This window comes from Dermacentor andersoni, chromosome 5 (assembly GCF_023375885.2).
Source record: "Dermacentor andersoni chromosome 5, qqDerAnde1_hic_scaffold, whole genome shotgun sequence".
Taxonomy (NCBI): domain Eukaryota; kingdom Metazoa; phylum Arthropoda; class Arachnida; order Ixodida; family Ixodidae; genus Dermacentor; species Dermacentor andersoni.
The window spans coordinates 202,691,070-202,708,649 of NC_092818.1; the positions used below are offsets into that span (position 1 = coordinate 202,691,070).

General features: G+C 48.3%; 1 protein-coding gene across 2 annotated transcripts in view; it reads left to right on the plus strand.

The window, feature by feature from the left end:
• The window catches only part of LOC126531848 (uncharacterized), a 724,626-nt gene that overhangs the window by 15,431 nt on the left and 691,615 nt on the right, over positions 1-17,580 (plus strand). The window contains exon 1 of one of the 2 annotated variants that reach the window (XM_055071564.2): positions 5,460-5,771. The exons of the other annotated variant lie outside the window; for it this stretch is intronic. Coding sequence (XP_054927539.1) covers positions 5,651-5,771 — 121 coding nt within the window. The 5' untranslated portion in view covers positions 5,460-5,650. Of the gene's footprint in view, positions 1-5,459; positions 5,772-17,580 lie in introns of those variants that run through there. 2 annotated transcript variants of the gene reach the window in all.

Here is a 17,580-nt window from a genome sequence, read left to right on the forward strand (position 1 = left end):
GTCCCAGACGACTGTTTGCGGCTCTGTCTTTCTTAGAGCATCCGTCAAGGGAGCCGCGATATCAGAGTACCTGGGGATGTACCTCTGATAGTAGCCGGCGACACCTAAGAACGACCGAATATCGGTCTTCGTGCGCGGTTGCGGGAAGTCTCGCACAGCGGCCACCTTTATTTCAGAGGGGCGGCGACGACCCCGACCAATCACGTGTCCGAGGTAGACAACCTCGGCCTGTGCTAACTGGCACTTGGGAGCCTTGACTGTCAAGCCCGCATCGCGCAGGCGGGTTAGCACTGCCCGCAAGTGCGCCATATGCTCAGGCCAGGATGCGGAGAATATCGCTACGTCGTCTAGATACGGTAAAGCGAATTCTTGCTGTCCCCGCAACACTTTATCCATGAGGCTTGAAAAGCAGTATGGCGCGTTCTTCAAACCAAAACTCAAAACTTTAGGACGGAATGTCCCCATTGGTGAAATGAACGCCGCATACCTACTAGCCTCTTCTGTAAGTGGAACCTGCCAATAACCCCTGACAAGATCTAGGGTGGAAATAAACTGAGCGCTACTCACTCTCTCAAGGCGCTCCTCGATCTTAGGGATCGGATAAATTTGATCCTTAGTGATGGAATTAAGCCTGCGGTAGTCGACGCAAGGACGAGGTTCCTTGCCCGGTACCTCAACTAAAATCAAAGGGGAGGTATAATCACTCTCACCCGCTTCAATAACACCGAGCTGTAGCATTTTCGTTACCTCAGCCTCCATAATATCGCTCTGGCGGGGTGACACCCGGTACGCCTTGGATCGTACTGGCTCTGGGGAGGTAAGTTCTATGTCATGAGTAAGGACAGAAGTCCTACCAGGCCTCTCAGAGAACAGACCTTGAAACTCTTGTAAGAGCTGGTGTAGTTCGGTTTTCTGCTCAGGCGACAGCGATGCTTTACTTATTAAGTCACTAATGACTTGATCGGTGTCTTTCCTGTTCGTCACTGAGCCTAGTCCCGGAAGCTCGACCGGAAGCTCTTCTAACTTTCCCGCATCGGGAATTTCCTCTCCAGTATCTGGTGCCTTTAACGCTACAGGCTCAATTTTATTCCGTTCGGGCGTGCTCTGAATACCAGCTTGCTGCGCCTCTGACCCTTTCTCATCGTTCAACAATGTCGGTCCCGCAACTACCGCCTTTGCAGCGAGCTCCCGAACCTTCGATCTGGTTAAGGCCTGAACGCTAGCCTCACCAAACAAAAGCCCCTTCTCGCGCAGGAGGTGATCGGACCTGTTCGAAAATAGGTACGGGTACTGGGGGGGCAGCATAGATGACACTGCGGCCTCCGTCTCAAGTGCTCCGAAAGGTCCTTCAATAAGCACTTTTGCTACCGGCAGACATACGCTATGAGCTTCCACTGCTTGCTTGATCCATGCGCACTCGCCCGTGAACATATCGGGTTCTACGTAAGAGGGGTGAACTACATCCATTGTAGCTGCGGAATCGCGAAGCACTCGGCACTCTTTCCCGTTCACGAGGAGGTCTCGCATGTAAGGCTCGAGAAGCTTCATGTTCTCGTCAGTGCTGCATAAAGACAAAAACACGACTTTTGTTTTTGTTTCTGGACACTGCGCCGAAAAGTGACCCGGCTTCTGGCACGTATAACAAACGCGCGCTTGCCTCGTCTCGAACCGCTTTCTGCGTTCGGCTTCGGTTGCCGCCGTCTCCTTACGTTCGGTCGGACTGCTTTCACTCGCATCCGAACTACGTGTGTCCCCCTTTGCTCTCATGGGCGTGAACTTTGGCCTCTCAAACTTGGAGCCAAATTCACCCTTTTGACCGTCCTTAGCTCCACGAGCCCGACGCGTCACAAACTCCTCGGCTAGCTCAGCGGCTCGAGCCACCGTACTAACGTCTGGCCTATCCAAGACCCAGTACCGCACGTTCTCAGGTAACCGACTATAAAACTGTTCTAGCCCGAAACACTGCAGAACTTTCTCGTGGTCACCAAACGCTTTCTCTTCTTTGAGCCACTCCTGCATGTTTGACATAAGCCTGTACGCAAACTCTGTATATGACTCACTTCTGCCTTTCTCGTTTTCCCGAAACTTCCGACGGAACGCCTCCGCTGACAGCCTGTACTTTTTTAGCAGACTTGATTTCACTTTGTCGAAATCCTCTGCCTCCTCTCTCTCCAAGCGAGCGACTACGTCGGCCGCCTCGCCGGGTAGCAAAGTGAGCAAGCGCTGTGGCCACGTTTCCCGAGAGAACCCCTGCTTCTCGCACGTTCGCTCAAAGTTAACCAGGAACAAACCAATGTCCTCTCCAAGCTTAAACGGCCGCATCAGGTCAGTCATTTTGAACAATACTCGTTCTCCTGCACCGTGTGCCTGACTTCCAATACGAGCGCGTTCCATCTCTAACTCGAGACGCTTCATTTCCAATGCGTGTTGACGGTCGCGCTCTTCTTTTTCTTTCTCTTTTTGTTCTTTAAGTTCGCGCTCCTGTCTTTTTGCCGTCTCCCTCTCCTCAATGGTCTCAAGGCATTCCGACAGCTCGTCATCCTCAGCTTCTAACTCAAGAATAGCCCTTAGCAGTTCTGGTTTTCTGAGTTTGTCTGAGACATCCAGACCCAACTCTCTTGCAAGCTCCAGCAATTTCGGTTTGCGCAACGACTTCAAATCCATGGCTGCTCTGAATGCTGCTTTCTCTACTGCCTACTATTGTCTTGCCGCAAACTAACCCGGCAGCAACGACAACCACAATTACCAGCTCTGATTCTGACACTAACAAAAGCCTGGCAAAACTCAGAAGAAGAAAGTCCCGCACTCACCAAACCTCGCAGCCAAGAATTCAGCGCAGTCGTTCCGCTGCAGGCAACCAGTCATCACACAGGGCTCGTTGCACTGCTCCCGGATGGTCGTTGTGCTGCTCAGCATACATTCAACCGCATCTCTTCGCTGCTGGCCTCCGTTGACGCGATCCCACCGCTGCCACCAGTTGTTGGGGTCTCGGTGCTGGCGCCCGTTATTGCGAATGGGTCGCAAGCCCCAAGGGTAGCGTTGGCCTGGCGGCCTGGGGCACTGGAAGCATCCGAAGGTCCCGGCAAAGCATGAGAAGACTGGTAACAGAACAACTTGTTTATTCTAACATAGCAAAAGAGCGGCCGGTCAGGTCGACCGAAGTGGAGAGACGGGAGAGCACGTAACTCAACAGTACAAATCGGAGCCTCCCCCCTGGCGTCCGGGGGCAGCTGCTCTTATACTCTCGGCGTCGCGGGTCAGAAGGAAGGTCACGGGATGAGCCCACGCGACGGCGGAGCATGAGCCCACGACGGCGCGCACGGTCGAGCCGAGAGACATGGTGAGCCGAGTGTAGTGACGCATCGCCAACCCGCCGACGGACAGACCTCCTGGCACCTCACTTGGGGAGCTCTGCTCCCCGGCTGCCGCGCTTTGACAAGCGTGGGCACACACACACACACGCACATACGAAGACACGTGGCACTGAAACACGCCTGGACACGCTTGGCGGGGAGGCGTTGCGGCGGCGTCGAACGGGCCAAAATGTCCGCCGCTTTGAACGAAGCCCCGGCGTCCGTTGCATCCGCGCCGGCATTACCGCGCGTTGTAGGCGAAACGTAACATCAGCGAGAGACCCGAGTGCCAGCTCCGATTCCGTCAAAGAACGCGACGCGTTTAGGAGTCGCTTGGTGGGCAATAGTTGTAGAAGCCATTTCATTGCGATAGCAATTATTGAACACTACAGGCGCATTTCTTCCATCGCCGTGAGGTTCCGTATAAAGACCGAGGGCGATAAGATCGTCGCCGCGCGCCGTATGCTGTATGTGCGAGTGGGAGACACCGGCGATCGTTGCTCAATCTGGCGCACGCAAGGGAGAGAAGCGGGGAGAGCCCGGGTCGCTGTATATTGAAAGACATGTGCGACAGGGACAGAGTCCGCCGTGCGCTGTATTCCTTTTAAATTTTTTCCAAAAGAAGCGCTTCAAAGATTCCCTTCATAAGTGAACGATACTATGAACGAGAGGGACTTCGCCGTGGAGCATGCGTAAAACGATGCGTTGCATACCTAACTAAATAAAGCGCGGTTGGTTTATCACAGCCAGCGGATCAGGGCTGCAATAGACCCAAGCTCGATTTATGTTGGTCACGAAACTTGGAAGGAAAATTGTTTCGAAACCTATTGCCGGAGACATCGTTAGTGGAGCAAGATTGAAGGGCGACTAGGTGAGGGTACAAACACTAGGTACAAACATTGAAACAAGAAAACCTGTGCGAAAAAGAACATTCGAAACTGTTTAATCAGAATACTGCCACATAAGGTACCAATACTGTTTGAGGTAATTTCGGCGCACTAAAACAGCAATTGTTCGTCTTTTCTTTATTTTACCATGCATAGGTGTTTTTTAGTGACCCATACCGACCAGTGCTTCTGGCACGAGAGCTAGCTGGCCTGTGCAAACTTCCGTACAGACGTCGGTGCGGGATGGCGTCGCTCACTTGAGCGCGGTGCTCTTGGCGGAGTTTTTTTTTTTTTTTTCAAGGCGCTGCGTGCGCTTTTACTTCAAATTTCTCCTGAGCTAGCGCGCGGCATAGGCGAAAGGTGTGTGAATGCCAGACTGTTCGTTGTCGTGCGCGTTCACGCTGCAGCATCCGACGCGCTCCCTGCCGTGTCTCGCAACGACAGACCTACGCGAAGAAACGCCGCTTTACGTCGGTTCGCTCGCAAAACAGAGGCTCTGCATTACAGGCAGCAAAGCAAGCAAGTTGAAATGGTTTACAAATGCGATGGTGCACAAAAGTCGTGTCTAATAATTGTTGCATATAGTCCATTGTGTCGCACACAATTGCGAGTGCTTCAGACATTCTGTGAGAAGGTTTCGGATATATTGCTATGTTGTAACTGTGCGTAGGCCATGCTACCTTTCATCCATTAAAACATCCTTTTTGAATCATGTATACTGCGGCCATGATTATATGCGAATTAAAGCAAAATAGCTTTTGAAACCTCTTGGCACCGTCATTCATTCCCGTCTTATCCCCTCACGTTCTTAAGCAATGCACAGAAACAATTGCCGTCATCAACGGCCTAATTATGCTCGCGTTAGGATATAGGCTACTCATATAGTTTAATAACACGTTGGTGCGTCAGCTGACGCGAGCTGCACGCTCAGCAAAAGATAACTGCTCGGGTAGCAGTCGCTATGCCGGACCTTAAAGAATTCAAACATTCGCGCCAAGCAGCACAAACTATCGACGTCACTTCCGCTTCACGGTGTAAAGTCACACTTTTTCTTAATCTTTTTCTAGACAGAAGTTGTTGCAGCGACATACAGATTGCGAGCGTTGCAACACGCCACTAGTCCCTGTATAACGTACAGGAACACTATATGCACGCCACCACTTTCTACGCATGTCGGCTTCTGTGAAAGCTCGCTGCCAGTTTACATGTAGCTTGCCTCTCCCAGCTACGCCACGACGAGTCGGTCATGTGACGTTCGGGCGCCCGCAGGAGTGTTCGCTACGCGCTGACAGCTTTGTGCATTGTGGGCGTTCTTTCTTTTGTGACTGTTTTCTGTGAGTCCGCCTAGCGGGTTGGTCATAGCGTCGAGTTTCTGCGCGGTTGAATAGGTAAATCGCACGAAAAAAGGCTATGCGATCGGCTTTTTCCGTAACCCAAGGGACGAGAAGCGGCGACAAACGTGGATGCTGGCTATGCTGCGCGACGAATGGCATGCGTCGACCACCGGCCGAGTCTGCGGAGTTGATCGTTGGTAAGTGCGGCTCTTCGGTGGCCGTCATTGCCCGCTATCTCCGCTGACAAGAGGGAATGCGACCGCAGTTTCAAACGGAAACGCCACTCTAGCACGCAACTTTAGACTTTATATGTACGCTGCGCTTGCATGTGATCCGTGGTTGCGCAGCTTTTTATTAGGGATGCGTGACATGTAAGCGTGCTGCGCTTCTGGCGCGGATAGAATTTCATGAACAGTGTTCTGTGCGTATGGCTATGTCGCCGAAGCACATGCTGGGCCAGCGGTTCCGACCGTTTTTCCAGCTATGAGAAAATGGTCAGGGTACTGCTCGCCGAAGGTGAAGAGCGTCTTAACGCACTGCTAACGGGCAGCTTCTGGAAGCGAACAAATGTACAGTCGAGCGCGATTTGAAGGTTATCGCGCGAGCGTCGACCGGGAACGCGAACAGCGCCATGGCCCAGAATTCTCTGCCGAGGCGAGGGAGGTATCAGGCCTGCTTCCCTCACTCTTTTTGCTGTTCCTTCAGCAGCCGTCACTCCCTGCTGGGCTATCAGTTTTTTTTTTTTTTGGTTCTGCGAACAGGCAGTGATCGTAGTGCGCACGACGTATTCTTCGGTATTATCTGAAATTGGACGTTACGAAGCTGTATCTAGCCTATGTAACGTCATTGCTGCTGAGCCAGGAAGAATGGGTGACCTAGAACATTAGCTTAAGCCCGCGAAGATACGAGGTAACCAAGTTCACACTTTATCGCAACAAATGGAAAGCTTAGAATAGAGAGAAAGGGCGGTGAGTTTGTCGCGGGGTGATGGTTGTTGTATGTAACAGCGAACGAGGGAGAGAAGAGTGCGAAATCATGATTTTTCCTGTCCCGAAACCGGCCGCCAGGTGCCTGGAGTGCTGGGCTGGTTGACGCTCGCGCGATAACCTTCAAATCGCGCTCGACTGTACTTATGCAAATCTATCGCAGCAGATGCCGTGGTAGCCATGGTGCGAGAGAAATGTTTTGCACACGTCTCTCGCTTCGCTTTGCGCGCGGGCCGTGACGCCAGGATGTTTACGGAGAGGAAGATTGGAGCGACTTCTTTTTTCGCAACTGCTGCCCTTTGCTAATCATCGCCGCAACGACAATCTCAGCGCATGCGCACAATCAAAATATGCTGGCTATCGACAAAACGTGGCGTCGGCCAATGAGGTGTCTCTGTGACGTAGCAGAAGACTTGCGAGTCTAAATCTTGCTAAAAGGTTTCCTATCTAATGTAGGCGCAAGAGGGGCAGTAAGGAAGCGGCACATTATAGGGTGGAAAGTACTGGACATTATCCAGACGGTCTTCATTAGAATGATGTGGTGATGAAGGGTATGACTGTTTAGCGAAGGCTGGCTCACAATGCTACCTAAGAAGTAAAAACAAACAAAAAGAAAAGAAAAAGCAGTTTGAAACTGTTAGTTGCATTATCACGTGTGTTTAAAAAAAAATCATGTGCATTTCTAGCGTATGCGTAATTATGCATTTCAATGTCTTTGTTGTCGAGGCACTTTTCCAGAGTACAGCGCACATTACTAGCCACGAAGAAACGGTTGGTAACACATACGTTTCACGCACCTCCGTTTGATTACAAATTTTATCTTACGCAGTTGTGTGAGGGAACTGATTCTTCGCTTGGCTTAAAAAAAATAAAGAAAAAGATATGGGGAGGGGGAGGGGGGTTTTCGGATTTCGCCCCCATCTAAATGCGGCCGCCATGGCCACCGCGATTCTATCCGGCGACCTCGTGCTTAGCAGCCCAACACCATAGCCACTAAGCAACCACGGCGGGTGCCTTTCCGAACGCATATGACAGATATGTAGCCGCCTAAAGGTGGAAGCTTGGGCCCCTGTTCCGAACAAGTGCTTGAACACGAGGAAGTGGCGCACGTGAGAACGGGTTATTTTAACGCGATCGCGTCAGGGCCCCATGTCGCAGAATATGTCGGCGGAGAGCTCGTCTGTGAGCGAAAATTTCCGTATCTATTTAGGTATATGTACATGCCACACCTTGCTATATGACATGTGGTATATGCGGGTTACATTGCCAAACCATTCTATCGCTGACGTTGCTCATACCTTTTCTTATATTCTTGACAAGGTTATTCCTCGGAATTTTGAGAATGACAGCCCACAAACAAATGTCACAAAACAAATCACCGACAACGCATTCCTTTTGTGTTAAATCTTCTCAGATTAAGAGTGCGAAACGATAACGGAAACCTAAAAGTTATGTTTCCTTTTCTTTCTTTTGGCGCGGCTGTGCACTTCCTCCGGGATCGGTCCACGCAAGAGGCCGCGTTTCTGCCAGAAACCTCGCCTTCGTGCGCAGCGTTCGTCGCCGGCGTTTCCCGGTAAACATTGCGGTTACACAAGCTGCAGTTGCCGGGAAGCGGGAGAAACAGTCAGGGATATTTGAATGCTATCGCGTCCCGCTCTTAAAGGCGAAGCTTAAGCGACCTCCAAGCTGTTGAAGTGCGCTGTCGGGATGACTGCTGCGGAAAAGTTTGAAAACTCATCCAGTGCTAAAAACTGGAATTTCCGCCAGTTTCTTTTTTTTTTCCAACGACATCCCGCCAAGTGCACGGTAAGCAATGCAGTATGGCATGTGCAGGGTGCAGCTAATAATTATCGTTGTTTATGCCGGAGTCTGGATGCGCAGGTAAGTCAATTCAAGGTGCTTTACGCCACCTGAGTTGAGACCACCGAGGAGCAAACGTCTGCAAATAAGATTAATGCGCGCTTTTTGCGTCTAATTTGCATGGTATTTCGACTGCACCTTTGGGGAGCAGTCCAAGATGCCCCCGAGGGTTATCAGTAAACCTTATGAAGGAACGGCTCAGTATTTTTTTGAGCGCGTCTAGTCGTCTCGAGGCTAGCGTTCTCGGGAGTTGTCAACTAGGATTTGAGTTTATGTTTTAACAAAGCTATAAAAAAGATGGCTGGGGGGGGGGGGGGGCATCACATGTCTGAAAAGGAATCGCCTTTCGTGCCTTATTTCTTGTTGTCTCCTGCGGAAGAGAGTCTTACAAGACTACATATTATTACCATGATGTGTCAGTGTACTGTCACATCATGTACGTCATATGTGAATGACGTACTGATAGAACTGATATGGAAGCAAATACAGAAATGTTGAAGGTTGGGCTTGTTGGTAATTCATGACTATGGGTATAGCGCGAAGAAGACAGGACGGTGACAGAAGTCACACAAGGCGCTGTGTGCGTCAAGTTCTGTCCGCCATGTCTTCTTTCGCGCTGTAGCCAGAATAATAAATATAGGAATGTCTACGGTGGTGTGGAGAGTACTTCTACGGTTGGCAATTAAGATCCCTACAGAAGTTACACTCTTGGTGTTTGGTATTATGTCTCGAGTCTCGTCCTACGCTATAATGCTCTAATGATCACATGATATTAAACGGTTTCTTTGTGTCTGGCACGAATAATACCGATACAAATATTCACATAGACTACCTATAGGTCTGTACCGCAGGACATTTTATTTACCTCATCAAAGAATCAGATGCCGAATTTACAAAACTCATTTACGAAGGAATTTTCCCGTGAGAGAATTTAAAGTACGGAAGTGTATTCACGAAGCGAAAAAAAATCATCGACGATTACGATACTCCCTATTGCGAAATTTGAGTGCAGTTCTATACGTGTTTTTATTTCGCGTTACATTGAGGCAAACAACTTGAGGGAGACATGTAGCAGAGTCGGCAGTCGTGGGAAATGTGACCTGCGCGTACATGACTCGTCTAAGGTGTCGGTGTAATCGCTGGTGCCGCGTGACAGAAGGTACTGCACCGTTTGCGTCGTGCATACCGTAAACCAAACAAGCGCGAACGAGTGGTGACGCAAGAAGACGGTAAGCACGAAACCAGTGGTCCGGTTGAGACCAGATACGAGTACGTATCGAGTGGTCGGGAGTGTCCGCATGGCACCAGTTTCCCGTGCACACGACACTGAAGGGGCCGCTCTCATTGGTCTCCGCTGTTCGCGGCTCGCGTATTTCATGTCCCGTTCGGCGTTCGTTCTTTCATCTTCCGCTTTGCTCGTTCGTTCGGTTACGCCACCGACGCTCGCCACAGGAACGGGAGTTGCGCTCTAAACACGAAAATGCCGTAAGGGGTACATCTTTGTCATATCTATTACCGGAGACTGGCGCGCTGTGGTCGCTGGATGATACGACAGCAGTGGTGACGAAGCTTCAATATTTTGGGCGGTACAAAAAGGCCACGTAAGTCGATTCAGAACGACAAAATCGTCTCAAGAACTAAGTGGCTACGACGGAATCCCACGATAGGTCCAGACCGCTCCGACAAGCGACATGGCGATGACGAAGGTCGGGCTGCTGTGGCATGAAGCTGTAACGTCGCCGCCGGCAGTGAATTTAATGAGCTAAAAGGGATAAACGCATAAACGGACGTATTTTTCACACGCTGGGATAATTTTGATGCTTTTACATGATGATTTGTGCTGTCAATCACGCGGTTTGTGTAATGGAGAATAAACATATTTTCGTGCGTAGTTAAAAAGGTCGTTTAAGTGGATTGCAAACGGTTACGGAAACGACATTTCTACAAGAAATTTCAAAGCAGTTCCTGGCCGTTCAATTGAGTAACAGAGATTTTCAGACTATACTGGATTGTCTAAAATTTCTGCGCATATAAACGGTGAAAGAATTATTTGCAAGCTCTTATGTCGTGTTGTCACATTGCCACATGTCGTTTGACGCTCGGGAAGTTATTCATGTTGCTCGACGTAATAGGAGACACTGGCTAAGACTTTGATTGTGCGGTGCACTGTAAATTACGTTTAGGCAACTTCTATTCGCATTCGTTCAACGAGCATGTTTCGGGGATTGTGACCCGCCGTGGTTGCTCAGTGGCTATGGTGTTGGGCTGCTGAGCACGAGGTCGCGGGATCGAATGCCGGCCACGGCGGCCGCATTTAGATGGAGGCGAAATGCGAAAACACCCGTGTACTTAGATTTAGGTGCACGTTAAAGAACCCCAGGTGGTCGAAATTTTCGGAGTCCTCCACTACGGCGTGCTTCATAATCAGAAAGTGGTTTTGGCACGTAAAACCCCATAATTAAAAAGAAAATGTTTCGGTGATTGTGCTATTTGAGGCAGAGCTTTGACTAAAGAACCCACGACATGCTGGTTCACTGTTACGCTTATGTGATTGGGCAGAAAATATATAAATTTCTGTCTGGTTGCGCGCATATTCAACTAATTACAATATCATGGGTGGTGCCGAAAAAGAACCAACTGGCTTACATTGATTACACTGAACTTAACTTAGGCTCCAATTAAATAAGAATTTAGCGTCGTACAGGCTCTCACCGCGTATGGGAGTACCATGTGGTGAGTAAAGATGCCTAGCTGTAGTTCTATGTATCCTGAAGCAGACGGGTACCGCAGCGTTCTTGAGGAGCGTGGCAGCGCCTCTTGTCATGTTGGCGCCGTTGGCAGGACCGGGAAATGTGTGCCCGCAGTAATAAGAAAGGCAGGACGCAAAACAGAGTGAACTGGTTGAGCACGGACTGAAGTCACGGGTGTGCGTGCAGAAGGTCTGGTCAAAGCCGTGGTCGTCAGTGGAGACATCGCGGCGACGTCGGCATACGTTGTTACTGCATAGAACACCGGTAGCGTCAGAACACGTGGCACGGGGAGCAGACGCGAGCTGTTCTTTAATGATTGCGCGCAAGCCGGTCGCAGGAGCGGAGGTGCCAGAAGCACAGGGAGAGCATTTCACGTGGCGTTGCTCACGTGTAATAGTCCTGATCAAAGCGCGCAGGTTCGCAACCTCAGGGAGGCGATCGTCGTACGTATCTGTGTGAACGCGAAGGTATTGCACTTGCTCGAGACGCTGGCACTTGGTGATGACATTTTGCACGGTGGCAGGGTTCTTTGTAGCCAGAGCGCTGAAGCCAATAGTGTTGATCCCCTTGACGATGTGCTGTCGCTTTCTGACGTAGTGGAGTTTACACACCTGTACGGGCGAGGACATCTTCAGTGTGAAACATGTACGATTCTCCGCAAAATTAAACGCGCTGGTCGAACTTCTTTTTCGCGATTTCAGTGCGAAAAGCAGGAAGGTATAAAATAGCACGAAACTTGTGCGTGCAAATGGTCCACTCAGGGAGGTCAGGCTCGTGGTTCAAGAACCAAGGCTTTAGCGACGTCGGAGAGAAAGGGACATTGCGAGTTTATGAGAATTGTCCCACTTATTGTAGTGGCTGACTCGATCGTCGTCCTCGAACCACTCTTGGACGCTTGTCTTCATCGCGTATGCGAGCGTACACTTGGGGGCACACGGAAGAAGGCCGCGCAGAGGCGGCGGCGTTAGCTGCACAGGGTGGGTCTTGATTTCAGGAAACGGTGGGGTGATGCGATGATCCGCACGGTGAGAGAAATTGGGGAAGCAACCTCCACCGCCACTTCTCTTTTATTGTTAAAGATTCCGAGCCCCGACGACAGAGCAGTCGTGGCTCGCAGTGACTGCCGCGCGACCGGAGGCACTTTCACGTTCGGAAAAACACTTTTATATAGCACGTAGTGAGGAAAAGAAAGCTGTATCAGGAGTTTTTCGTGTTGTTCTATAATTTTCTTATTGACACTTTTCATCTAATTATAATATTGAGGAAGTTGATTAATTGATCATGACTCATTATGTAATCAGAGGGAATGCAAAAAATAATCTGAGTAGCTCCAAGCGACGGCAAACAACATTACATTGGCTCTATCCAGCTACGTGGCATTTGTATATCTTTAAATCTTGGTGCATGATAGTTGGGACACCCTGTATATATTCCCCTGAAATCATGTGGGGACCTTTGTATGTGACTGGCCAATCGTTCAGCAATACCACACACAGTGTTGGGTGATATATTTTTAAAGCGCATATTTATGAAAAACTTTTACGTTGAAACAAACCGCTCTCAGTATGTTTTGTCTCCAAGCTACACATTTCGCACACATTTCGGAATTTTTAATGATTCCAAAATGGAGATAAACATTTTTTTTACACGTACTGCCATCTTCCGTAAGCAAGACACCGCAGGAGTGAGCACACGAGCCTTGAAAGCAAAGAAAGATTGGCAAAAATAATTGGGCAATTGAATAACAAATTGATCAAGAGGCAATTCATGCCAAGAAACTTCAAGTTTATTCCAAAGTTCAATGGTGTTTGGAACGAAGAAACACTTAAAACAATCCAGAGATAGCTCAAGGGGCCACGGCGGCCGCATTCCGATGGGGGCGATATGCGAAAACACCCGCGTGCTTAGATTTAGGTGAACGTTAAGGAATCCCAGGGGGTCAAAATTTCCGGAGTCCTCCACTACGGCGTGCCTCATAATCAGAAAGTGGTTTTGGCGCGTAAAACCCCATAATTTCATTAATAGCTCAAGTGGGAACAAGGTTCAAGGGGTGAGTCCGTCTGGTGTGGGGTGCTGTGCAACTTTTGAAAAGAGTGGGCAATTTACAATGCCGGCATGTTGATTAACTATTTTGTGCAGGAGAATGAGGCGCACGCATTTACGTCTGACTGCTGGTGGGGTCAGTGATAGTTCGGCTGCTTAAGATGTCGGGGAGAAGAGTGGTCGAAAGAATAAATCGAACTGCTTTCTTCTGCACTGATTCAATTTTGTGCACATTGCAGACAAGGTGAAGGGACAGTGAAGGTGAAGGACAGCATTTGGGTATTGCTCTTACCAAGCTATTGTAGGCGGTCACTTAGCGTTCTTTAGGTGCACTATTGAGGGTTCGTCTTAGGTAGCCTGACTTTCGCGGTGCTTTCGCGCAACTTGTGTCTATGTGTCTGCGCCATTTCAAGTTAGACATGAAAGTTACTTCTAAGTATTTATATTCGTTAACACTGCTCAGAATAATACAGTTATAGCAATACGTGAGGCTGAAAAGTTTTTTTTAATTCGTAAGTGTCATCGATACAGTTTCTTAAAATTACAAACGCTGGAATAAAGCACGCAGTCATCGCTGTATAATCTTATTTTAACAGAAGAATCACAAATGACTCAACGTCATGATTAATATATAAATAAAGAAGAGTGGCCTCAAGACCCAGCCTTGTGGGACCCCAGAAGTCACATTGATTGTGGCCGACTGCGCATGATTAAAAACAACGTACCGAGACCTCGAACGTAAATAGTCAGTTAACCAGGCAAGGAGCTTATCCTGTTTAATGATTAACCCAAGTTTATCGAGGAGCTTACTGTGACATATCCTATCAAATACTTTCGAGCTATCTATGAAGATTGCCTCCATCTGTCCTTTTACGTTTAATGCTGAAGCAGTGTCGTGGGTGATGGGTGATTTCGCTCGGTTTTGCGTGTTTATGAGCATAAATGTTGCTGTATTTTGCAGTTGATCCCAATAATGATCAGCACACCTTAATAGCCTAAATGCGCGTCATAAGAAATGAATCCAATGACGAGGTGCAATGTTCCTTCAAGCGCCAGTGTCCTCTGTGGCAAATTCAACAAGTGCAACTCCTTTCCTTGTTTGGCTCTGTTTTTTCTCCTTAATAACTACAGAAGTAAAAAGAAAAATTCGTGCAAATTCATCTGACGGTGAATGTCGACGTTAATGCGATTAGCATTGAAGCAACGTAGCGACGCGCCATTTACGCCGCGACTGAAACGCGTCCTGTGCGAGGAGTGTTTGCCGCCGGCCGTCCCTGGCGCTTCTCGCTTAATAGTTGCGCAATGGGCGGCTCCCTTTAGGGAGCAGAGCTGCGCCAATGTACGCCATCTTGGCCTCCAAAGTTATGCGGGAAAGGCACTCCCGGTATCGCGTAGGAGCCGCGCTCGCGGGGCAATGCTAGCACGCTTTTCTTTTCATTTTTATATATATTGCGAGTACAAGTCGATCACTCACCTCATGAATACGAGCCTGGATTGTTCGCTCGCGTACCTTATTACTTAATGATTACTGAAAATTGAGCGTCTGACGAACACATACACCGGCACATATGGTGGCGATAACCTGTGCGAGCCTTTTCAATTTATATGCAAGGCGTCGAATATAAGGCTAAGTTTTCATAGATTAGGTATAATTCTTATTAGACATGCACAGCTGGAAGACTTGAACGCGCGTATTCAAGAAAGAGTGCTGCCGCGTTCAACATTCATTGTGTGTAAAGTAAGGAAGCTAAATACGATCCAGGTGAATGACACGCGGAATTGCATGCATTCATACATTGTTTGCCCTGACATCCCCCCGTGCCCGACTATGTTGATTCTAACCATGCCAGTGTACCATCATGTATGAATTGAGCCGTGTTATGGGTCTCGTATGTAGCAGACACACGCGCTGACTATGGCAGCACGCGTTACGTGTTTATTGTACGAGTGCAGTTCTTGTGGGTACATTGCATTGTACAACTTCTGCAGCGCCGTGCCTGGACAAAAACAAAACAATTTTTTGCACCCCGTCATACTTCAAGAGCGGTCAGTGCGCTGTCTGGCACTGGTTGCGAAAGTTAACCCAGATAGATAAGCTTTATTAAAAGAATAATCAGAAGAATCGCTAATGGTCGGGGCCCCTAGTCCAGGGCTCCGCTGGCTCTTGCTATCTTCTAAGCTTACTGGATCAGCTTGAGCTGGTCGTCGAGGGCCGAGCTGGACAGCAGTGCCTCCCATTGCTCCCTCGTGCTGTTCGTGTCGGGGTGTTCGATGCTGTGTTGTGTGCACTCCCAATAACACCCGCGAACACGTATATTTCAACCAGCAGCACTGAGGAAGAACCAACAAGAATAACAGTGCATATGTCAATTGCGCTTGGTCGGCCGGTTTCAACGGAGTGTTGGCGTTACTTGCGAAATGTTGGCTTCTTCGCAACTCATTGGAGCCTGTTTGTCCACGTGATGACGCAAGGGGAATAGCGGGGTATTAGGCAGGAAGTCTGGAACAATATAACAACATATCCTAGACAAAGATGGAAGCAAACGGGAAGGGGATGGGACATTAAATTACATCAGCAAAATAACATCCGAATCTTTCCAAGGCAATGGCGACGAGGCTTTAGAGAAAAAGAAGAGAATGAACGAGAGCCAGATGAAAAAGGAGCTGGTGCTGAGAAATTTCAACTGGAAAAAAGCCGAAGAGAAAATTCCTAAGCGCACAGTCACAAGGTTAGATGAGGTTCCCGCTAAGCTGATTAACGAACTAGGATGAAAAAGTAGGAAGCTCTGTTGAAAGCAGTAGAAAAATGCTTACGGTTGGCGATAAGGTAGAATGAATTTAATTTGTAATGGGAAGGGGGAAAAGATAGAATTCACTCGTATTGACCGTTGACCATTACGTCGGTAATATACAGGTTAGCAATGCAGGTGATTAAATTAAAGCTGCAAGCATAGACAGATAATAATGACATATAGGGACAACTCCAGAATGGATTCGTAGTCGGTAGGCGTCTGGTTAACAATTTATTTCTTCTTACTCGGCTTTCTGGACTGAGAGAGCCGCCCACCTAGGGCGAAGAAGGAATACCTTCTCGCTGTTTCACACAATAAACGTTCATTCCTCCTCCTCCTTCTTACTCAGTGTAATAAAATATGCAGGTTAGAAAGGAGGCCGTTATATGTGGCTTTTTTAGACATCACAGGAACGTATGAAAATGTAGATGGCAACATTTTGTGGGATATTCTGGAAGGGGAAGGATTTGGCGATAATTGTATACAGCTTTTGAGAGAGATTTACCTATGAAATACTGTTTGCGTTGAATGGGAAGGGATGATGAGCGAGGAGAAACTTTATAGCAACAAGCCACTGAGGCAGAGGTGCCCTTTATCCCTACTGCTGCTTATGATGTACATGGTACGGATGCAAAGGGCATTAGAAGTAAGTAATATCGGGTTTAATTTGTCATGCAAACAGGAGGGTACCATAGTAGAGCAACAGCTTCCAGGTCTGTTTTATGCGAACAAGATTGTGTTGCTTGCTAACGAGCAAAGTGATATGCAACGTCTGGCGGCTATCTGTGGACAAGTGAAAATTTAGGATTAAAATTTAGCGTTAGAAAATGACGTTTTATGGTATTTAATGAAAACAGCGAACAGACAGTTTTAATGCAGGGTCAGAAAATACCTCCGGTAAAAGAATACAAATACCTTGGTATATGGATAAACAAGGGCAATAGATATCTGGAGACACAGGAAAAAACACCGATAGCGAAAGGAAAGAGAAATCAGGCCATAATGAAACACAGAGATCTATAAGGATACAGTAGGTACGAGGGGCTCCGGAGTATGTGGAAAGGTGAAATAGTTCCAGGATTTGCATTTGGAAATGCGGTTATTAGCTCGAAATGAGGGATACAGTCAGGCCTCGATGGCAACCAAAGATCAGTGGAAGCCTCGCATTGGGCGCCCACGGGAGGACTACAAATGAAGCTGTGCAGGGTGATATGGGTTGGACAAGTTTTGAAGTCAGAGAAGCTCAGGTAAAAATTGATTTTGAAGAACGACTTAGGAGTATGGATGATAATAAGTGGGTCGCTAGAGTGTTCAGATACTTGTACAGGAAGAACATTGATTCACAGTGGAGGAAAAGAAATAGGAAGCTTAACAGCAAATATGCGACCGGTATAGTAAGTAACATGGCAACAAAGAATATTAAGTGCAAAGTCAGAGAGGCTGAGACAATCTCATGAATGGCGGTAATTGAAAAGAAACCTGCTTTGAGTAAGTACCCAAGAGGAAAAACAAAATCTGGAAAAGACATTTTATAATCAATCAAAGGGAAGCTCTTTGAATAAGCGAGATCAGGAT